We start from the raw sequence: 24,645 nt of genomic DNA, 5'->3' as shown, positions 1-24,645 counted from the left end.
AAGGGACGTGGAAAACCTCCAGTTATCACCTCCATCACCCAACCACAGACAGGAAGGGGACGGATTCTGTAAAAGCTCAAATTCAGGGGAGCCAACTTGACCTAGACAAAGATGACGTGATTTTTTTTATCTCTATACATCAAAGTTACATCTGCCACTTGCTACTGCAGCTTTATTAGTAGTATTGGATTTCGCTGTTTTAATAATTTGAGATTGCAATTATAGCTATAATTGATAAATGGGAAAAAAGATTCAGTGCCATCTGCATAGCAGACAAACTTTATAACTAAAATGTATAAATATTGAAACGTATGGAGAGAAACAAGCTGGTGCCCAAAACAATCTATGCTCTAAGTCACAATGAAAGATGTGGTAAGCTGTCCTCAGTCTCTGCAGCTTGTTAATTACTGCATTAGCATTCAGACAAACTTTAACAGGGAGTCGAAGGAGGAAAATGTCATTGCATCTGATTTTGTTTGTTTGGCTGTGAAGAGTCGCTGCAAGCTTCCATTTTTTAACTGGAGGTTAATAATGAAAGGATGACACTGGTTGCACCTTAACTTCTCTGCTAATGACAACAGGTTTATTTATTATTATTTTAGCTATTCAAATATGTTTAGTTCATTGTTGGCTGTTTATTCTGCCATGAAAAGGAGGTGACCAGTGAAAACTAAGGGGCCGATTTTGGATCCGTCTATATGTAATAGAAATGGCCATTAAATTTAATTAACCTTTGTGATGGGAATTACATGGAATGCTTTCAAGGAAGGCTAAAAGATATAAAGAGAGTTACTCACTTGCTTGCGATTATTTATACGTTTGTAATGAAGTGTTGAAGAAAGAGCTGCAGAACCTGCTGTTACAAATGTACCTTTGTGTGAAACAGAATCTTCATAATGTCTTATGTGGTCCTAAACTGAACAAATGAACGTGAGACTTATATTAAATAAGGATGCAGCAAAAAAAAAAAAAAACGCAATAAAAAAAGATAATAAGAAGTTAACATGGAAATCAAAAGCAAAGTATTTCAAATGATGCAAATATAAAACATGAGTAAGGCAAAGTAAGCTGCCACAGGAGAGGAATGCTGTATAAATGAAGAGATTAAGACAAAACAAAACAACTACAGGCAAAGAGATGAGATGTAAGAGGGAACAATACATGATAAGACTTGAAAGGAGAAGAAGAGGTGGTTAGATGATAAAAGAAAAACGGAAAGAGAAAAGCATCAAACCAAAGGATACTGTGACAAAGTAGGATGAGAGAGGGAGGCTGAGGTGGTTAGGATGAAGATGAGGAGGGAAGAGAGGAGGGTTAGTTATATATTTTCTTTTTTTTTTCTTTTTTTTCTGTGCATGAGTCATCATCAGATCCTATTATGACTGAAGCAGCGTTACTGCCCTCGCCCACTGCTAACCTACGGCTACATGCCTTCTACATGCAAAGCAAACACACACAGACTGCCGCAGCTATTTTCATGAGGACACTGCAAAGGGTGTGTGAAAGTACAGTGACAAGATTACAATATAGATACACTTACAACAAATCAGATTAGATTAAGTGAGCTCTTAGTGAATGTTTACGCTACGTTTACCTACAAACTCTACTGGAGCCGTGTGAAACTAAAGAGTAAGCAGTCAGATGAAATGGTAATGCTGAAGCTAAAAAAAATGATCATCAAAATAATACTTTGCATATTTGAAATGCACAATAACTCATTATTTGTGTCTCTGGACTATAATACTTGGGAATGACATATTTAAATTAAGCATAAGCAAATTAAAAGCTTTGATAAAGAAAGTAAATGTGGTGATAAATCCAATCTTATTGAGAAGAAAACCCATTAAATGCTAAGAAATGGCATTGAGTCACAAAAAGGCAATGTTCACACAGCAGGTCTTGATGCTCAATTCTGATTTTTTGTGTGTTTTAATTTATACTACTAATTAAATGTGACTGCAATCAGATTTCTGTGTGAACAGTTTATTACCCCGACACGGCCTGCATGTGCAGAAGAAGAACGTAGACGTCACATTGGACACATGTCCAGTTTATGTGGAAGTGGCATAAACAGGAATTAGGTCCAATGAAAAAGTCAAATATCGGTCGTATTTAGACAAAAAAGTCGGATTTGCCTGCAGTGTGAGCACAGCCTATGATGTGGCTAACGTTTAATTAGCAGAAAATGAGTTTGACCAGAGCTGCCCTATGGGACCGGCACCGATCTTAGCTGACAAGTTGGTGGCAACTGGGTTAGGATATAAAAACATTTAGATGTAAAACATTGGAAACATATTGACATATGAAGCTTATTTCTGGTAAAATAACAAGACTTCAGTGAACATATTCTACAAATTTAACCTATTTCAGCTTATTTTCACATGTTTTTACTTGCCTGCTTTTCCACAGTCTGATGGATAATCACTATTTTTAAAAATCCCTTTGACTCCACATCCTGTACCAGGAAATTCATGGATGAAAGCCACCTTCCAAATGCTGCCACTCTGAAATAGGGAGCAGTGGGACAAACATGATGAAACCCTGAGCCTCAGGCTACTGCCACATGGCAGATGCTGTTAGCTGCACTTTCAGCTGGTTTCAGGAAGAATTCACCTTTTGTTGAACAGCCTCTTAGTATATATCAACTAATATTGTATTTTGCACCTAGAAATCAGAGATGATTTGTAAGTTCTATCTCATCTAGTAAAAAAAAAAGAAAAATCAAACCATTAGCCGCCTGGAGGCATTGCTGTCAAGATTTCTCCAGTAGTCTGAACTTTCCTACAGGAAGATCTGTTGTTTCAAACTGAGCTGATAAATGATGAAATACATCCATGAATCTCTGACAACAAGCACAAACATCCCCATGTATAGAAAACCTCTCAGTGACTGTTGCATCACAAGCTTTACTTTTATTTCGGTCAAATAGTTTAAATCCTCTTGCCTTCTTGTCCTGTGTGTCATACAGCTGGTGCCAGACCGTAAACTAGCCAGAGCAATACAATACAATACAATACAATACAATACAATACAATACAATACAATACAATACAATACAATACAACTAGCCAGCTCATGTGCAAGAGAAATCTGGGACCAGGGACAAAGTTAAATTGAATGATGATACCGTTAACCCTCTATGATGATGATTTTCAAAATTAGGTTGTCCTCTAAGGTGCATAATTAATTTCCAATTAAAAGCAGATATTGAGTGTGGATGTAGAATCACATTAACCCTGTATAATCAATGAGGTTCAAAGCATTTATTTAACATTATCCAGTTTTATCTGTATGTACTTTTTTCACAGAATCTGTTTCATAACTTCATATCAATTCTGCAGTAATTTCCTGAAAGTTGCATATCTTCTTTCACTGCTACTGAAAGTGGTGCAGAAGAAAATCTAAACACAGATTGTTGTAACCAGATTATTTTAATCAATTAGTTTCCAAAACTAAATAAATTATTACAATTAATTTCAAGAGTCTTCCTAATTAAAAAAACATTTACTCAAAAGTACCAAGATATGACTGAATCAGAAGATGCAGCTACTTATATTTGCTATGTAGAACAAGCAGTTATTAAAATAGCATAAAATAAAAATATTAATTTAGTAAAATGGAGAAAATTAAATGTTTCTTTATGCAGTTGAAATAATTTAAATCATTTCATTTTCAATCATTTTACATCATTTTCATTACTTAAAGAAGAACACACTTAAAAGGAGTCACTAAAAGGTGTTAAATCTGAACAATTAACTTCACAACAAGCAATTCTCTAAAATATTTCTAATATATCTAAAATATTTTTATCAAAGTAGCAGTGTGATGTAAATATCACTTTACTGTGACGTCAGAGACTACGTCATAATTGTACAAGAGAAAACCACAGGCCGGCTTTTCAAACTTCATTTTCAAGCTTTTTATAATTGTGACTCATTGTATTCTTGTTTTTATGACTGTTCAGCACTTTAAGAGATTTTAAACAGCATAACAAATAAAATGTATTATTATTGTTGTAGCAGCCTAAGAGGGAATGGCCGCCACTGTAACGACTCATGGGACTTTGTTTACGACGTCACCGTGTTGCTGCAGGGTTTACAATTAAAGCAGTTATTATTATTTGCTATGCAGACACAGAGATGTCCAGTCTGTGTTTGGCTGACTTTTTGGCCAGCGCTCCACCTCCACAAGCGAAATTAATTGGGCCTGTGTTGCTGCTTCAGCTGTGGTTCAAAGTTAATAAGGCTGCAATTCTGAAGCTGCAGGAACACTGGATTTGTACTTTGACATAAAATCTCTGATTCCTTTCTATTATTATTGCTGCATTTGCCCCAAGGTGAAGAAGGCAAGGAAGAAAGGGATTCTGACAGCTTTAGTAGAAACAGACTAACACAGATGTAGGGAGATATTCACTAAATACAACATACATGTGCTTATTGATAAAAAAAATAATAATATAAATACAAAATGGTAAGAAAGAAATACTACTAAATCAAGGAGCAACCCATAAACCATAGCACCAATTCAAGGTGTCATGTATTAAAATCATGAGAGTAAGTACAGATGACTTTACATAAGCCATGCAGTGAAAAGCTTCTCACAGCTCCAGTCCAAATTCACAAAGCTTTAACAGCAAACAGTGTCCGGTAGATGCTGTGATGTTGGGATTGTAAAACGGCTCCTTCTGCTGTTTGCTCGGCCCAGATGTAGGAATTAGACTTGATTCCTCAAAATTTGGTGTCAGTAAAAATAATTGGAATCTGAAAGCTGAACGAGTTATGAACGTTTACAAGGAACGTTTTAAAAGCAATTAATAGATACATTTTTAAAATATAGAATAGACAATATCTTACTTAAATGTAAAGTTGTCTTTTCATTATGTTTTAGTAATAGATATTCCCTTTTTTCACCTTATGATGTGCAAAAAAGTTGCAATAAGTTTTAAAAGTGTCAAGATAAATCTAAAAGTTGGGCTGTTTCTCAGGGAATTCAGGCTTATTTCAGCAAAATGACTTTCCTGTAAAATGTCCTGCTGATGTTGCCAGCAGCACCTCAGGCTGAGTTTTCTTTGTGACTCTTATCAACCTTCTGATTTCCTAATATCATGTCTTTCCTAATACCCCAATGCACTTCTGATCCATCTTTGACGGCAGACCTACACATATTAAAGTGTTTTAATGCTGGAGCTAAGCCACATACTAAAGCTTCTAACAGTCAAAGTCTTGCTCTCTCTTAACAAGCACATTATTTGATCTTCTAGCCTCCTGATTAATGGGATTTCCTCTCAGTTGATAAGCAGAAGAAACCAGCCTTTCTATCTTTCCCCTTCAAACTGCTCTCTGCTTCATCTTTTTATGATTCTCTTTCTGCCTCTTTTCATTTGCATTTTCATTGTTATCTTCTTTTTACTCCTTTATTTTCACCTCATCTTAATGCAGAAGATGAGGTGAAAATAACAGACATTGTTATTATTTGCACCCTTAGATTTATCCCTGTATCTCCTGCCTCTTCTCTCCTTGGTACAAACAAACATCATTCATCCTGGATTTCTTACCCTTTATCGCTCCTTCAATGAGATGTTCAGATCAAACAATTCCAATCAATCAACTATAAAAAAATATATTCTGGTGAAAACTTGCTCTGAATTTCATTAAAGCCAAAGATCAAGGTTAGAAGTCGCCTGTCTCGTTGGATAGAGGAAGAAGAATCAACGTATGCAGCCTGACCTGACGTCTTCTCATGTTTATCCAGCATGATAGACGTGATGCTGTGTATTTATGCCAGTTCATTTTACAGAATGACACTCCTAATAATATTTTGCTCATCCTTAATGCTTGCCAAGTGAAGATCTTCTGCATATCTGCCATGGATTTCTTGAAAAAGCAGAGGCAGTTCTGCTGCTATAAATGTCCCCATAAAAATGAAAGACTGGACAATAACAGGCATTGATCCATAAGTTCGTGGTCAGTGGACAGCAACTTTTCAGCTTCTTGCACAGCCATGTTTTATTTGCACCTTTCTCTAACACTCACAAACACACTCTGGCACAGATTTTGCCCTTCTGCTAAAATTTAAACACCCACTATATCTTTCTGACACTCACACTAGTAGCTTAGGCTAAAAAAGGATTGCCAATTGCAATATTGTCATCCATCCAAATTATTTAAAAGCCTATGCAAATTTCTGTAAGTCCCTCTCATTCAAACATTTAAGGAATATCGTTTAAAACTGTGGAGCATGTCAATAGATGGAAAATAAAAGCCTGAGTCCTGGGGTGTGCAGGAGCAGGAGTCATGAACGAATCTACACCACATGTCTCCACATCGGCTTTAACTGCTTATCCTTTCAGGGCCACAGGGAACGAGAGGTTGGTACACCTGGGCAGGTCACCGGACTACCACAGGTCAACCCAGAGAAGCAGAGGACAAACTGCCGTGAATGTGACTGAGGGCAATTTGAAGAAAAAGTTTTTGGACTGTAGAGCAGGTTGGAGCACCTGGAGACAGACCTGGCCCGTTTAATGTTTTTTAATATAAATACACATTTATGTAGCTTTTCAAATAAAATAACCATGTTTGCAAAATGCTAGTTATGCTCAGATTCATATAAACATTCGCTCATACATTTCAGAAATCCAAGAATCTAATGTTTCTAATATCTGAAGTCTTAAAATGCTAAATCAGCCCAACCAAGTAAGAGTAACAATAATTCATAAAAGTCAAAGTAAATCCAGTAAAACAATCCCAGTAAATGTAACCAGTATTACCCACCTATGAATGCAAACAAAAAATGTAACCTGTTCTTATTAATCAGTTAATGAAGCTTATTGTGATAAACTGGCATGGATTATCTAGTCATCATTTAGCTAACATCATCCCACTGATGTATTTATTTTACAAGCCATTTTCTGTTTCACCCCTTGACAGACAACAATATTTTTTGTTGTCTGTCGTTACATCCAGTTGGTTAGTCATAACCCAGCTCCCAATGGACTGAACATCCTTCCATCTCCTCTGACTTTGGGGGAAAGTTACATTTTCACTTCTAACCCATCCTAAGCAGAGAAGCTTCACAGGATTCATTTACCTGAAGATCTACTGAAGATGAATCCCAGGGATGACCTGTACAGTAAATTAAGCCTTCATCCATTCATCTGGAAGCCAGAAGTCTCTAAACTGTTTGTTTTATCTGTGGATAATGGCTGACCAAGAACAAAACTCTCAGCTTTAGAAAGCGCCTGTAGGATCTACCACACCCAGAAGAAGCCAAAGTGAAGGGTGTGCAGAGACAGTCCATAGTGAGGAAGAAGAATGCAGGGGATTCAAAGCATGGACTGAATTCTCTAAGGAGATGAATAAATTGTGCAAAATCATGTGAGACTGCAAAACTGCTTATCAACTGCCTGGAGAAACTGCTCTCTCACAGCATAAAGACCCCGCTCTGCAGTAAAGGTATCAGTCAGCATGTGATGTTTTTTTCTAGTTTTGGGGAGGTCTTCTATGGTATGTTATCAAAAATGCAGTGGCGTCTCCAATGTGTGCCATATGACAGGTGGAAGTAGATTAAGAGGGATTTAATGAACATCCATGGTGATTTAGTGATTAATGATTCGGGTGGCTGTGCATCACGGCTCTGGGAAGAAAATAATGACCCAAGTGTGTAGGATGAGTGTAAGTGCAGGTAAAGACCTATTTGGTAAGGATTGGTTGGCTGCGCTCTGCTGCATATCAGCTGCCAAACACACACAACAAGAATCTGTTGTTTTCTTATGATGAAGATGTACATTCTGTGCAGTCCATATTCCAGCCCTAGAGCGGATAGCAGCATTATAACTGTCTTCACAATGAATGAGTGTGAACCATTTTCTCCATCCATATTCTAATTTACTGTGTGGAGGTCAGTTATCTCATGATAGTAATGTGACACTGTTAAACTCAGGATAACTTTGAGACTATGATTCTGAAGTAAACTTCCACATTGCACGGATAAGCTTAATAAATAGAGACTGCTTCTAATAAGCAGCATATGGCAGGTCAGTACAGTATGTCATTGGATTGACCAGTAATACAGTTACATTAGCAAAAAAAGAGAAGATGTAATATTTTCTAAGCCAAGTAAGAGTTCTGGATTTGTCATTTATTTTATCATCAGTTGGAAATAAAACAAATTTAGAAACATGGAGCCAAACTGGTTTGTTCTACTCCAAACTGAGATTCTTTAAAACATTTAATGTGCAGCACAGAAAAAAAGCAGTAATGCAAACACTTATTTAGTCTAACAACTTTTAAATGCAAACATTGAGGCAGGTGAGATTCCAAGTTTCCTTGAAGTTTTTTTTTTTTTAAATATGGTCCTGTACATTAGATCTGAATGTTTAGTTACATCGATGGCTTGGAGATTCACCAGTAGAGTTTTTACCAACTGAATCAAACTGTCTTTCATGACATACTCAACTCAGTCCAAGCTGTTGGGGAACTCAGTGACCTGGATGAGCTATTGAAGGAAAACTCTTTCCCATGGCTATGTCAATATCAATCTGTTTTAGCCGCATGTGACACCAAACTGTTTTCTCATTTGCACACTCACAAATTAGCACCATCACGCTCACGTGCACACTGTGGCTGACCAACATCCATTCTGTCCGCCTCCCCCTGTGTTCACGCTGCAGGGCCAACAAGCAGACTGTGTGCGTGTGCGGGCGTCTTTTACACAAGCATACACACTGGCACACGCACCACAGCCACCATGACCTGCCAGCATCTGTAGCCTCGCGCCATCTCTGCTGAAACGGCGGAACAAACCCGGGCTGACACGTGTGCGCACCGCGCGCGGCTACAACAGACCATGCGCGACAGTGCACGCGCTCACAAAACTCACAGACAATCGTTTTCTCTCACACACTAACACACGCACGGTCCCAAAGCTGCAGGTGCTTTTCAGTCAGACTGCGCGCGCAAACCATGAGCGCGCGCGCACGCAGACTCCCAGTGATGCAGAAAAGTCTGGACACATGAAGCAGAAAGCGCAAAGATTCAAAGTGACTCCGGAAACAAGCTGTTCACATCTCAGCGCAGATCTTAAAACCTCACGTTATCCGCGCGCAAACGCGCACTGCAACACGCGCCCGCATCCAAACACGCTGACGCCAACACAGCGCGCATTCATTAGTTTGGCTTTCCTACCTTCCTCGTGCATCCGTTGCAGGCAAAAAGTGAGGTTCCGCCGCCAACCCGGCATGCTGCTTAGGAGCAGGAGAGGTCGAGCTGCTGCAGATGAAGGGGATTAAAACCTGGAGGTGATGAAGAGGAGTGATGGTGATGATGAGGGGGGTAGATCCTGTCCAGAGGAGACGTTGGCGGGAAGCAAAAAGCAGACTCAGTTAATTTAACCTGAATATTCCTTCCTCTTCCTCCTTTTTGTCTTTTCCTCCGGTTTGTTGGTGTTAACGAGGAGTAGCTGCTGCTCCCTCCAGTAAGACCTCGCTGACAGTTTGTGTGACAGTCGGTCCCGCTGCGGCACCAAAGCTCCCTCTACCTCAGTTACTCCCTCTCACTCTGAGACCATCCACTTTTTTTCTTTAATTCACTCTTTTCGTCTCTCCGTATTCTGCCTCTCACTCTTTTGTAAAGCCGGTTTGTCTCCCTTTTAAATTTCCTCCCTCTCCCCATCCATCTATGTCCCTTCCCCCATTCCACTTTTTCTTCTAGCCAATCTCACTCTGGCGAGTCAGCCATAAATTGGTGGGGGTTTTTCTTTCCGTCTCAGTCTAACTCTTCTTTAGTTCTCAAAGTTCTGATGATGTCACTTGTGTAAAGAAAACTTCTGGAGTAAGCCATACAAACACTTCAGACAGTATCGGGTAAAAGATTTTTTTAAAAGTAAAAGCAGCTGCGGTGAAGAGTAATAAAAAGAAAAGAATTCCACAGATCATTTCAGTTTTCCTGCTCCCAGGTTGAAGTGGGATCTACTAATTATTAATTGCAGTTATGGTTTTATTTAAAGGGAGTGTATGTTAAAGTGACTTTTTTTTAGCTTAATATCAAGTTATTAGTTTATTCCCTCATCAAAAATATCCCCAGAGTTCTGCTGTGATTCTTTCATGCATGTTTAAAAAGTCTTTCCTGTGGCAGCCATTCAGGGCTCCGTCTGGCTGCTGTTTGCATAAAGCTGCTCCTCGAGTTGCTCTCCAGGCTGAGCTCCTCCCACCCAGCACCAGGCTCCTTCAGACTAGTGGCAACATCAGTTAACAACACCTGGTGGAACTGCAAGTCTGCTGCACTCATCATATGAACTAATTCTCAGTGCAAAGCTCCTGTGAAGATATGAGGTTCTGAAGGCAGAACAGGAGCTTCTTAAAGAGACAGACGCTGTTTTCTTGGATTTGCACTACTTGCTGCTGTTTGCTTCTTGTCTTTTATCTCTTCTGTTTATTTGCTCATTGCCCTGCATATGACCTCGATTTCAGTCATTCACTGCCTCCACATACCCAGTTTATTGTTGTCAGTCATTATGTTTGCAATCTAACTAACTCCAATGTACATGAAACAAGCTTTGTTCTTCAGAACATGAAATTAGAGATAGCCTGAAGGATGTCTACAATATTCAAGACTGAAGATTTGTGAATTCACAACGTTAAACCCCATCTGATGTCTGAAATGTTGTAGTCAAATCCAAACTTCTGAATGCTCATTGTTATTCTTAATATCTATATGCACAGGATTAAAATGACAAAAATCTGTAATATTCTCATAGAACTGTCACTCATGGCTTGCAAAAGAGTTAGCTATGGAGTTCCACGGTGTTTGATATTTGTTCACATTTTGTCACATCATGGTGAAAAACCAGGATGTATTTTTACTGAAATGTATGTTATAAATAGATTTTTGAAGAGGACATAAAATGGTACAAGGTTCACCAGCTGTTTTTAAAATCTCTGCCAGGCATTTGTATCCAGTCCCCTTTACTCTTGTGCTTTTATTTACCAGCCAGTGCACCTAATTGCCTCTAATAGTTACCAAATCAATAAATTAAGTCTTGTGTGTATTTTAATTTCATAATGCATCAGAAAAGTTGCAAAGATCAGCCAGGCAGCTCATGGCATAATACCATGGATAAGTTCAAAGGAAGGCTGGGTTTTGTAACCACATTCAAAGCTTTGAACATGTCACTGATTACTGTTCAGGGATCTTATCTGAAAGGCTTGGGAACATCAGTCTGTGTGCAGTCAATCTATAGAAAGTGACTTACTGATAGCAAACCTGGAAGATAACTTTTAGGGGCCTGTGGAGGAGATTAACCTTCCAGCAGGACAATTATCTAAAAATTACAGCTACAGCTGAAAAAGAATGGCTTACATCAATCTGTATTCCTGCATGAGAATGGCTAAGTCAATGTCCAGATTCTTCAATTGTGGCAAGACTTGAAAATGATTATCCGCAGGCACTCTCCATCTAATCAGACTGAGCTGGGGGTTTATTCCAAAGTACAATGGAAAAAAATGATGTCCATTGCAGGTGTACTAAAAATGACATGTATGTCATTTGCAGTCACAGGTGCATACACCAAACCTGGAGCATGCACCTGTGACTGTAGTATGTTGAATGTTTGTATTATCCTATTCGCTCATATTTTGTTTTCCAGATGAAGAAATGACTTAATAAAAGTCATAGATCTTTTATCCTCTTGGTTCATTTGAACACTCTGATTGCTTAAAACAGCCCAACTTTGTGATTGTGAGATGTTTTGCTTTAAAAAAAGGGAAGGGAAAGGAAGAGAAGTATAATTTATATGTAAATGTAGTTCATACATAAATGATGTGTCACTGAGACAGAGTATCACTATGCTACCACTTAATGTGGGAGGAATTTATGTTTAAAATACATAACCATACAGAGGGAAATAGGACCATATTTCAGCTTTCATAAAAAACTAGATTGTATCTGATTGTATCTAAAAGAATTTCCTCTTCATGTTCATTTACAATCTTAATATTTCAAATAATTTGTACCATGCAGAGGAATACAACACATTCACACTGACCGGAAATGAAAACATACGGAATGTTTAGTGGAGAAGTTTGACCTCTTGTGGACAGTTTAGGCTACTGCAACTTCCTCACAACATACATGAAAGCAGTTTTATATTCAGTTTTCTTGTAACATTGTTTACTTATAGCGCATCACACCTCTTAATAAAATTATTTTTGTTTATTTCTGCTTCAGTGTGTATGTATTCTGAAGCAACAGAAAATGAAAATGCAGAAGTATACTTGAAGAGTAATGAAATGCACCAAGAAGTTGGCCAACAATTACTTGGGTAGATTCCTGCTCACAGCTGCAGGGCTCCGATAAGAAAGAATTAAAGAAGTACATGTTTGAGGCGCTTGTAAATATTTTTGCAATAGCTGCATTTGAATTGTGCTGTGAGTGAAGGGATGAAAGAGGAAGCATTAAGAACTGACTCTGTCTATCTGATGGTAATATGTTGGGGGAATCAGACTGACAAAGTTTTGCAGTGTATAATATATGTGATCTAAACAAGATCTGCCCCAATTGTTGGACTTTTTTAAGATCCTCTTGGACACTTGGGTGAAGTGGAGGGTAATAAAACACTGAGCATTATCTTCCAAAAGGCACCGACTCCTTAGATTGTTCCTCGTTGTTCTGTGTTTTCTCTTTCACTTCCATTGTTTCTCTGTTGTTGGGTTTATTTCAAATCCAAGCAGATGATGAACTGCTTTTTGAGATGATCCACTCTACCAGACAGGTTCTGTTTGATTCTGGCAATCATCAGGTCTGGATGTGGGTTGTAAAACTGAACCAAAAAGAGGTAGGTTATGTAGATTCAGATCAAAATTTAGCAAATGAAAAGAAAAAAAACGTTTTCCAACATGTTTTTCTGATATAAAATAGGTTTGATGATGTCTTGGAGTGACAGAAAATAGTAAAAACAGGAGAAAGTGGAGCAATAGTTTCTCACAGCGGTGTACAAGATTTGTGTAATGATCAAAGCAAAACGTTTGATCATTATTTAAGTAAGATCCAGTTTCACACAACCAACCGCTACAGCATGGCTCAAGATGACTTTTACCTTCTTCCAGAGGAAGTTGCCTCAAGGCGGTTTCTAACTGCTCTCTCCAGTTCTCTGCTGATAGGCTGACATGTGTTTCTGTATGAACACATCCTCTGTTCTTCATGCCATACGTTTCGGACACGCCCGTTGAGTCTACCTGTGCAGGCAGGACGCTGTTCGGCGCCTCACGTGATGCGGTGACGCTGACAGAGGTACGGACGGCGGCAGCAGTCAGACCCAGCTCTCGGTCAGTCCGCATCAGCATCATCACCAGGACGAAGCATCTCTGCATTTCATCCGGGCTTAGGTATTTCTAAATACCGTAATTATTCCTGCCTCCGTCAGTCTGTGAGCTCAGCGTCCTTCCTTCATATCGGGCTTTTTTTTTTTTTTTTTTTTTTTTTTGCAGACTTTGGAGCCATGCGTGGGCCAGCTGCAGCGGGGTTCTCGGTGCTGACCGCCTTCCTGCTCTGCGGGCCGCTCCTCTGCGCCGCGGCCAGGAGCCAGCAGCACAATGACCGACCCATCATCGGTAAAACATGAGCGTCATTTATTGTCCTCCAAAAAGCGCCTGCAGGGTTCTCATCGGATTATCGTTGCTCTTATGTAATATTTCGGGAATGTTCGAGAAAAAGGTGTCTGAGTGTGGGGGAGCAATGGAGACTGTGCAAACCCCGTGTGTGGCTGGAGTACTGGTGAGCTTTAAAAACATGATAGTATAATAATTCTGCATTTTATCAGTAGTACTTCCTGAATGAACCAACTCAAGTTTGATTAGCAACAAACACATTCAAAGAGTAACATTTTAGACAAAATCTTAAAATGTAAGGTAAATACTGAAACTGAAACTTTAGAAAGTCTCTTTTGCAGAAGCTCTTATAAGCTCAAGTAACCACCTTTGGAGCTTGTCTGTTTTTCTTATGGTCAGGGTTAATTAAAAATATGACTTATTTCAAAGCTTCAGGGTTAAGGAAGGCATCTTTGGTCAGAGAGGTGCAGAAAGACTTTGCAGAGTTGAGTAAAACATCCAGTCATAGTGGTTAGAGGTGTGTGAGCATCACTCAGAAAGACAAACTGTAGAAGTGTCATATTTCTGCAAGTCATGCTGTGGACTGCTTTCTGTGTCTTTTCATGTCTGTTAGATGACTAGACTTGTTAGACTTGTTGACTGAGGTCAGAAGTGAACAGCAGTTTGGTTTCATGCCATGTGCAGCTGCTGCATTGAGAATGTTAATAGAGAAGTATAGAGAATGTCATGTTTTTATAGATCTAGAGAAAGATTATGGCAGGGTATGGTTCTGTACTGTATGAGGACGTCTGGAGTAGCACAGAAGTGCAGGAGATGGATGGGAGCCGTAAGACTGTGGTAAGGTGTGCTGTAGGAGTGACAGAAGAGAAAAGTGTCAGATGTGACCAAAGCATATCAACGAGAATCAAAGGACAGGTGTGCAAGACATTGTTGAGATCAGTGATGCTGTTTGGTTTGGAGACTGTGGTAATGATGAGGAGACAGCAGGCAGAGCTGGAGGCAGCACAGAGGAAGATGTTGAGGTTTTCTTTGGGAGTGACAAGCAGGGATGAGATCCAGTATGAATGCATCAGAGAAACAGCTCATGTGTTGGAGATAAAGTCAGAGAAGCCAGAGTGAGATGGGCTGGACATGTTAGGGGACGGATAGTGAGTCCATTGGTAAAAGGATTTTAAGGAAGAAACTGCCAGGTCAGAGACTTAGAGGAAAACCAAAGAGGAGATTTATGGATGGAGTGAAAGAGGAAATGAAGGCAGCTGGTGTGAAGCTGTGAACGAAAAGGTTAGATGGAGACAGAGGACTCACTGCAGAAAGGGACAAGCAGACAGGAAAACAAGAAGATGAGTTAGACCTCCTTCCTCCTTCAAAGTAATCTTATTAAAAATGTTTTAATCAGCGTGTCCTTTTTCACTTCTGCAGCTGAACATGTCAGTGTATGACAGGGGGGAGGAAAGAGAGGGGGGACAAGACAAAAGATCCAATAAATATCCATCACTGGATGTGAGCCTCATGGCTGACCAGTCGCTGTTTGCCAAGTGTTCAGTTAAGAGCTGCTGTTGGTACCAATCCTCTGGAGTCGTCTGCAGCTCTCATTACGTCACGTTGAACAGCTGAAGGGGTTAGGACACCGCATGCTTTTTGGTTGGTGTGTTACATAACACCGCCCTCCAAATCATACGCTCAACAGATAAATGAAAATACATAGAGTTGTGGATGATAGTTTTGTTCTTAGAGCTTAGTTTTAATATATAATGAGTGAAAAAAGATGCATTTCACAAAAAACCTGAACAAATTGAAGTGTTGAAATAGAACTGAAATGAAGATGAACTAGATTAGACCAAAGTTTCATGAAAGGTCTACATGTTAAGAAACTCACTAAATATGACATATAAAAGGGGAAAAATATATATTTTACAGATATTTTAAGTAATTTGCTTAGTTTGGGTTTTAGTTGAACAGCAAACTTTGTAGACTTTATAAAGGCACAATGTTACTGGAACACACCTTTGTGTTCCAGTAACTCATCTCTTAATGTCACACAGTTGTGTTGTGTTTGTCTAATGCAATCATGATGCAATAGATATAAACACTTTTCTGACTTGTGAAATATCAGTAATTCTCTGTCATCTTCTGACATTAGGTGTGTTAGCGCAAGAAAATCTGTCTGATGACCAGTTTGCTCGAGGGTCTTCTTACATCGCTGCCTCCTACGTCAAATTCCTGGAGAGTGCTGGAGCCAGGGTCGCACCAATCAGGTACAGCATCACATTCCTCTGTATTTTATTTTATTACATTTATCTGGTTGCTGTCAAGTCTTCATCAACCACTGTTACTGCAGACTTTATTATGTGCACTGACTCCATCTTGCTCTGTTAAAAACTCCACTTACCTGTACATACTGGTTGACTTACCACCAGTCATGATTACCATGGTAACCTTAATGGCATGGACTGTTTTGAAGAAATGCTGTTGTCAACTATTTGCTGATGAATCAGACTACGTGTAGAAGCAATGAATGGTTTCTTTTTAAAGTTTTAGCACAGCGGTTTTCTGATGCAGGACTGTGACTCCTTCAGTCTGTGAGTCACAGCAGGAGGGCAACTGCTGTGCTCCATCACTTCAAATCAAACACAACAAGATACTCTGGGTCATTTGTCAAAGAACATAGTGCTAAGATGTAACTTTAAAAGTTTAAAAATTATTATTCACTCCTTTTATAGGAGTCCTGCTGGAAAATAAACTGAAGAGCATTAAGTTTTCACTATTCACTTCAGCAGTTCATGTCTGACCAGCAGAGTCTTCAGTCCTGGTTCCTCTGGTGGATTTTGATGTCTGTATAAATTGGAGAATTTGCTGACCACAGCAAAGATTCACAAATACTTTTCCAGTTTTTAGTATTTCAGTGTGATTAGTTTGTTTTTTTTGCTCATAGTACAAAATAAATAAAAAACAAACTTCTTAGTGATTTTATCTGTCTGTATATGTATTTTTTTGTTCTGCAGGATCAATCGCACAGAAGAAGAATATATCAAGATATTCAACTCAATAAATGGGTGAGTATTCTTCCATATGCCCTTACTATATATATATATATATATATATATATATATATATATATATATATATATATATATAGATATAGATATATATCTATATCTATATATATATATATATAGATAGATCTATATATATATATATATATAGATATATATATATATATATATCTATATATATATATATATATATATATATAGATAGATCTATATATATATATATATATATATATATATATAGATCTATCTATATAGATATATATATATATAGATAGATAGATATATATCTATATATATATATATAGAAAATGTTTAGTTTTTAATCATGAAATGATAACTATTTCATATGAAAAAGAAGGTGGAGTTAGGCTCATAAATGTGCATAAAACCAGCTGAAACGTCTTCCTCTCTTCCTCCATGCTGCAGCTCAGCTGCAGATGAGTGAGAATCACTGAAGAGTCAGTGGAGTCACATGCATTAGCAGGTTTACCATAATGTTGCTTGAAGTCAACAAAGACCTTTCTTCAGACTTTAGTTAGGAGAATGCGTTCTGGCTCTAAATAAGACTCATTATCTTTAAAGAGTGTGCAGACTTCATTGATTTAATGTGTTAACTGTTGAGTTCTTGCAGTTCCCACTACTACCACTAGAGGTAGCATAAAATCTTAAAACCATAGAGACTAAATGCACTGAAAGACATAATCATTCACCATTACTCTATGGATTTCAATAACTTATTTTTTCTGTCAGATCTCAGTTTTTTGTCTACATTTATCATATTCCTGTCCCTTCAGGTTGCTGCTGCCAGGGGGAGACGTAGACATTCAGACATCCCAGTTCAGTCGAGCTGCCAGGATCTTTTACAACTTGGCTTTGAAGGTATGAAGTCTGACATGAAGTCTGACTGCTGAGCTCCAGTAACTCCTCAGGATATCCTCTGAAATGTGATCCCTGCTTGGCTGCAGGATAGAGCAGAAGAAAAATCTTTACACATCATCTATAAATGTTATCTAGTAATTCCTTACTTCCTGACCTTCTTTAGGCCAATGATGCAGGGGATTACTTCCCCATCTGGGGGACGTGCCAGGGCTTCCAGCAACTCTCCGTTCTCACCGCCAGAAAGAACCTGCTCACTCTCACCAAAACCAAGGCCGTGGCTCTGCCACTCATCCTCACACCTGGTATAATTCTTGTCTCTATTTCAGTCCCTCCAGGATTTCCTGATTGTTTTTGTGATACTTTGCAGTCAAAATGACTGATTCTGTGGTTCTACTTTAGAAATATTTAAGAAGCATTTTGCGTTAGTTTTTTAACCCCTTTCAAAATCTACATGCAAACATTTTATTCTTTGAAGAACTTAAATCACTCAGTAAGGTAAGAACTACTGCCACCTGCAGGTGAGAATTGGCAGTCACTTAAACTGCTAATTTAAGTGACTCAAGACAAAAGATCCAATAAATATGTTTATATATGTTTTTGACCATTTTTATGGAAAATTTGCGATAAGCTCACCATGATGGATTAGCATGAAAAAATGTGGGGTTCTGCTGATTTTACATGAATTTCTGTGATCGTGGAACTGCAAAAATCTGGAGGAACTTTTTTCACTTTTACCACAAAACGGACAACATGACAGCTTCACAAGCTGTCATGTTGAGTCTCAACTTGAAAAATAAATATTCAAGTTTGTTCAAATTAAACACTTTGAGTAAAAAATAAAACTTGATAGAACTGCTTCACACAGTCAGAAAACACACGTTGTCCATTTTATATTTTATTTCAAACAGCTATTCGTTTTCATTTAATATCAATAGATTTGATTTGAATTTCCAGAATGTTTGTAAAGTTTAAGTTTGACAAATGTTTGTCAAACTTAAACTTTACAATGGTTACCATTGAATTCAAGCTTAAGCTGCAGTCACACTGTTTTATTTGGTCGTGTGTTGATGTTTCTAAAGAATATACATGTTAGTCCAGATTTTAAAAAATGAAGCATATTTGGGAAAAATCATTGACATCCTATTTCCATCTATAGCATAAGTTTTTCGTGCCTACCTGTTATATAAAATATGTGCGTGTGTGTGTGTGTGTGTGTCTGTGTGTGTGTGTGTGCGTGTGTGTGTGCGTGTGTGTGCGTGCGTGCATGCGTGTGTGCGTGTGTGTGTGTGTGCGTGTGTGTGCGTGTGTGTGTGTGCGTGCGTGTGTGTGTGTGTCTGTGTGTGTGTGTGTGCGTGTGTGTGTGCGTGTGTGTGCGTGCGTGCATGCGTGTGTGCGTGTGTGTGTGTGTGCGTGTGCGTGCGTGTGTGTGTGTGTCTGTGTGTGTGTGTGTGTGTGCGTGCGTGCATGTGTGTGCGTGTGTGTGTGTGCGTGCGTGTGTGCGTGTGTGTGTGCTGGGATAAGGACATTAAAATGCACAGTGCCGTGTGTGAGGGCCGCTGCTCTGTATGTGGGCTGGGTGTCCTCAGTCCTGGTCTGAGGTCTCCTGTCCTTTATGTCTCTGCTCAGCAAACCTGGTTCAGCTGATTGCATTACCTGCTCAGCTGCCATCAAGAGCTGCAGGAGCCTCTTAGTCACCCATTCAGTTATACTCTGGTGTGTGGCAAGAGTGAAACCCTTAAAACCGGAGAGGAATTAAGAACCACTGCCCTAAGTGGGCTAAGATTATTGCTTTAATTACCTGCTTTTCAGATTTTCTTTTAAAGAAAAACCTCCACTACAATTATGACCTACTTTGTAATAGTCTGTCATTTAAATCATGTTTAAATACACTGATGTTTGTGGTTGTAACTTAATAAAATGTGAAAAGGTTCTTAATATTTTAGATTGTGCTGTAAGTCAATGCAGTTTTCTAAATATGTTGGTTTAATTCAAAATGTCCTCAGACCAGAATCCAATCCGGACGTCGTCCTCCTGCAGACACAGACAGGCACACTTTGCTCCATCAAAGAAGCATCTTTAGCTCAGCTACACCTCTAGGCTGGCTTTATTCCACTGAAACATGATGTTTCATTTCACCTTCATTCGTACAGATTAAAGAACGTTTCCTCTCTCTGTCCTGCAGCGGCCCAGTCCAGCCGCTTGTTCAGGAGTTTTCCCAGGGATGTGCTGCAGTCTCTGGCTAATGAAAACATCACCTCCAACTTCCACAGCTGGAGTCTTTCCATACAGGTATTTGCTGCTTTTTTTGATGTTTCTCCTCCCCCTCAGGTGACAGCTGGAGATCTTTAGTTATGCCAGCCGTTTGCAAAAACAGTCGACTATTTAATCCACAGCCTGTGAGGCTAAAACTGAAACATCTGTAAACTGTTTTACCACACATGCCTTCCAGCAAGGTGAATCTGACTGACGTGAGCTTTAAAGTCCTGGGTGGGGCCTGAACCCACGCTGCCTCTCCACACCAATGTTTTATTCAGATGACATTTCATGACGTTTTTGTTTTCAGTCTCTTAATTCCACCATAAATTTGAGATCTTTAATTCTTCTGCTGCTATTGAGGCATCTTTCTTATGATAATAACCTCAAAATGCACAAAGTGTGGTAAATATTTATGAACACACTACATGCATTTTATTACCTGAGACGTGCTTCTCATTGTGAGGTGTTCAGTGGGCATTGGAAAGCGTGGTTCTCCTGACACTCTTAGATTTTTGCTGTCCACTTGTCACATAGAACAACCAACACAACTAAGTCAGTGTTAAATTTGTGCCTGAATCTACAGAACTACACCCGAAATGCCAAACTGAAGAGGTTCTACAGAGTGTTGTCCACCAACAGCGATGGAGAGAAAGAATTCATCTCCACCATGGAAGGTAGCGTTCTTTGTCTGTTTAAGCTGCTTTTATGAGGCACATCCCACTTGATAACTTTTCTCTAAGTTACTCCAATGTGTTTTAACACTGGGACTGAATTCAAAGTATATAATGTACATTATGTTCACCATTCAAAAACCACTTGGTGTCCACTAGATGGCACCAACATCCCACAATAATGTGTACAACTTGTGCAGAAAGTTGCAAAAAATAAAATTACAACTATAATTGTAATTATAGTTGTAATTTTATATTTATATATTCTTGTATACATATATACGAGAATATATGTATTCTTGTATATGTATTACAAGAATGTATGTATTATATTACATGTATTACAAGAATATGCTCATATGAGAGTAAAATCATAGTATAAAGAGACTATTTTTCTCATAGTGCTACACAATAGGAAAAGCCATACAAGAATAGTATTATGTAATATTGTGTAGTATTAGTCATAATACTATGAGTTTTTTCTGGTAGGGCTTTTTTCTCATAATACTGTGACTGTATTGTCGTCATTTTATTTTTAGTTTTTTATTTTCTTAGCGTAGCCCTAATACTCGGTTGTACTGTCAGCATATTTACTTTGACCGTATTAATCAGATTAAATGAAACAGCAATGCCCATAGCGTGTGCTAACAGTGTTTCTGGTTTGGTTAGCTTACCGCTACCCGTTCTACGCTGTCCAGTGGCATCCTGAAAAGAGTCCGTTTGAGTGGATAGATAAGCCAGGCATGGTTCACACTGTCTCTGCTGTCAGAATCAGCTTCTACACTGGAAGCTTCTTCGTCTCTGAAGGTAATGCATAAAACCTGCAACCTTGTTCAAACATTTTTAGGTTTTTATTTTTATTTTCTTCCCTCTACGTCTTTCTTCAGCCTTGAAGAGCCAGCACCGTTTCTCCAACGCTGCTGAAGAAGACAGAGCTCTGATTTATAACTTCTCCCCTGTCTACAGAGGCCTCAATGCAATCTTCATCCAGAACTATTACTTTGATTGATGAATGATGTTTAGGAACTAAAGGTCCTGAGTTCAGATTAATCATAATTTATCATGTGTGAGAAATCATTTTATTAGCTTGTATCATCGGTAGAAAAAAGTTTACCAAAGTATTTTACAGGAACTAATAAAGAAAAAGCTAAAACAACGATAAACAAGAGACTGTGCTCTCTTAATATGCAAAGACTAAAAACTACCATCAGTTGGAGCATTATGATTCCTCTGCTAACCGTCTGACTGGCTAATTAGATTATATGTTTTTCAGTGATTCTTGAGAATAGGGACAAAACAGGTCCTATGGATAAAGCACAAAATTTTAATAAAATATACACAAAATATAATTTTTTTCAAATATCTGACTCTAACCTGGGTCATGTGAGCACAGCAATGTATATTTTCCAGGTATTTGCTGAATATTTTTTTATTTTAAACATTGTAGTTGGTGGATGATGCCTGTAAAATCCCTGGTCCAGGAGCAGAACTCAATACATTATAATAGTTTAAAATAAAGAAATACTAAAATTATATATTGTGACACTTAAGTATAAGTAGTCATATAAATAATTATAAAAGTATCAATAAATTGAATTAAAAATAATTTTTATATATTTTCCAACTCCATTGAAATGTGTCCCTAGTTTTTGTCAACACCGTCAGAAATGAAAAGAATGTAAAAAAAAATCAGGCATTATTGGGGGGCACCAGAACTTCTGAGGACCCCAAGACGTTGTCTTTTATCTTCCTTTACTAGGAGGGCTAGTTAGCTCTGGTTAGCTTATGTTATTCTTTAGTTTTTCTCTTCTCTTTATTCCTAAGTTACTCGTCACAACCATGATGTGTCAACTCCGTAACTGATAATTTACAAAACTTTGATGACATTTTGCGAAATAAAAGCTTAATTTTGGTATAATGTAAAGATTTCACGGACCTGATGAGCTACAATATGGCCTCCTTCAGAATAACATAAATTGAGATAGTTTGGCTTTTTGTCAACTCCGTCAGATGTCAACTGCATCAGAGTTTCTGAGACTCTTTCAGTGAAATTGTTGTCAAATCTCACTTAAATGTGCAATTAATTCATTTTAATGTATTTTACATGAATTGCATTACTTCACATGTACCAAGTTTTTCATTTTATTCACTAGTTTGTCACCACCTTCAGCTCTGTGTCAACTCCGTCAGATGAACTTTTTGTTGTTTTTGGTTTTAAATAATATTTCTTTTGTTTCTTGAGAAGCATTTGTCTGTAAAATGAGTAAAAATATCATTAAAAAATATTTTTTATTTATTTTTGTCAGATGGTGATGACAACGTTCTAGGTCAGGTCGATTGAAAATTTTATTTTTTTAAATAAATGTTGCAACTGGGAGCCTGCACCTTAGCATCTTTACATTTCCAAAACATTATTTGTCATATTTGCATACATAAGGTTGAGAAATAACAAAAAAAAAATTATGGGAAAATTAAAACCCATTTTGTCCCTATTCTCAAGAATCACTGTTTTAATAGCTAGTATCTTGCATGCAGAGGCCAGGATGTTGGTTTGGAGGATCAGGCAGGAGCTTTCATGGGGGAGTCAAGCTGCTACTGCATAGAGGTGGAGGTGTGCCAAAGTTAAAAATATGTTTCAGATAATGAAGTTTTGGTTGGATCCCCTGATCCCCTGGTTCCTCTAAGAGAGATGACTGGATGAATTATATCTGCTGCAATCAAGATGCTGTCTATTCATAAATGTTACATCTAAGCAGGACCAACATTCAGAAATTGTTTGCTTGCTTATCTTTCATTTTCTACATATTTATCATAATTTCACCAACGTCGGCATTGACAGATCAGTCATTTGATTAGTGTTGCTATTTATCTGTTAAATAAATTATTATGGATTTCTAAGAGATTTGAGTGCTAACCACAAAAAAGTAATTACTGATTAAATATCACAATTTTACATGACTTTGTAGATGAAAGTGCCAAGCCCTCACCTAAAAATGCAGCCTCTGTTTTCTAAGTTATTACTACAAAACACAAACAGTCCACATATTTTATTTTGCTTAAAATAAACAATTGTTGCCCTGTAATATTTTCTACATTATGTTCAGATGGATGCAAGATATCTGTGCTTCTAGGATGGCATGAAATGTAAGAAGAATATGTAATTTCTGTAATGGTCAGAGTTGATTTTTTTTGTTTTTGTTTACTTTTGACGACTTCATTTTAAAATAATTTTTCACCTTCTTTTGTTAAGGAACTTTTAAGTTCATATGGCAGGAAAGCAGCCATCAAATCTGATATAAAAAAGCCAAGTGGGTTTTAAACATTTCACATGTTGAGTTTGACCATCAACTAAGAAACACAGCAATTATTGTTCATCATTTTTAGTGAGATACTGAATGTAACGTTCCTGTGGCAGATACAGAAACTCTCTTTGTTTGAAAAACATATCAGGAAACTACAGATGAGTCATCTGTACATGATTGTATTTTAATGTTTTTGCTCAGAAGAGCTCAAAACAAAGAGAAAATGTATTTTTGTCAACTCAGAATGTTCATCAGCAACAAATGTATGTCAAGTCTAAATGATTTAATTTGAACTTTTTTTTTGCTTTGAAACAGGAGGAGTTTAAAAGGAGCCATAGTTTTCTCAAAAGCTCAACTACATTCAAATAAAGAAAACGATATCTACATCATTTACTTTGTTTTTTGTGAGCAAATTACATATTAAAAAGCCATTTGTACTTTGAAACATGTCTACAATAAAATAAATGACAATAGTTGATTTCTATATATGTTTTGAATGGATCTTATATGTTTTATGTCAGATGAAGGGAAACAAATCAACAAATATTATTTTACATGTTCATTTTACTTTATTTTGATGAGAGGTCAAATCAGTTAAATTATTAACCATGAATGCTCTTTCTCTCTTATGATTGCCATCCTGAGTAGTTAAAATAATTTGTTCTCAGGTTTAGAGTGAAAGTTGATAAGTCACCACTAGAGGGCGTTACAGCGCCATCCGGACTCTGCCGGGCCTTTTCGCCCTGTCTGTGTTACTTATTGAAGAGATCATTGGCTGCAGCTGTGGAGAAATTTGTGTCGGAAGCTCAGAGTCTAAATGTTGCTTCATGCAGATAATCTTTCCTGATTGGTAGTTTTAAGTTATTGGTAATGAGGCTTATCAA

At 37.9% G+C, this 24,645-nt stretch overlaps 1 protein-coding gene across 1 annotated transcript; it reads left to right on the top strand.

Moving 5' to 3' along the window:
• Positions 1–13,095: 13,095 nt before the first annotated feature.
• Positions 13,096–24,150, top strand: LOC106903532 (gamma-glutamyl hydrolase). The gene is made up of 10 exons (XM_014967410.2): positions 13,096–13,378; positions 13,481–13,603; positions 15,741–15,855; positions 16,603–16,653; positions 17,448–17,532; positions 17,696–17,834; positions 19,715–19,821; positions 20,372–20,462; positions 21,129–21,266; positions 21,347–24,150. Exons 2-10 carry the CDS (start codon positions 13,492–13,494, stop codon positions 21,466–21,468), a joined length of 960 nt encoding a protein of 319 aa, XP_014822896.1. The 5' UTR covers positions 13,096–13,378; positions 13,481–13,491; the 3' UTR covers positions 21,469–24,150.
• Positions 24,151–24,645: the final 495 nt, after the last annotated feature.

The sequence above is a fragment of the Poecilia mexicana genome, unplaced genomic scaffold (genome assembly GCF_051168715.1).
Source record: "Poecilia mexicana isolate PSO_F unplaced genomic scaffold, ASM5116871v1 scaffold_5, whole genome shotgun sequence".
Lineage (NCBI taxonomy): Eukaryota > Metazoa > Chordata > Actinopteri > Cyprinodontiformes > Poeciliidae > Poecilia > Poecilia mexicana.
Note: the sequence above shows the minus strand (reverse complement) of the source record. Positions and strands in the feature narration are given on the sequence as shown.

Coding starts and splice junctions, on each gene's coding strand:
- LOC106903532 (XM_014967410.2), top strand. CDS start 13,492: ATGCGTGGGCCAGCTGCAGCGGGGTTCTCGGTGCTGACCGCCTTCCTG. Junction 15,856..16,602: donor GCCAGGGTCGCACCAATCAG/GTACAGCATCAC, acceptor TTTGTTCTGCAG/GATCAATCGCACAGAAGAAG. Junction 17,533..17,695: donor TTTACAACTTGGCTTTGAAG/GTATGAAGTCTG, acceptor GACCTTCTTTAG/GCCAATGATGCAGGGGATTA.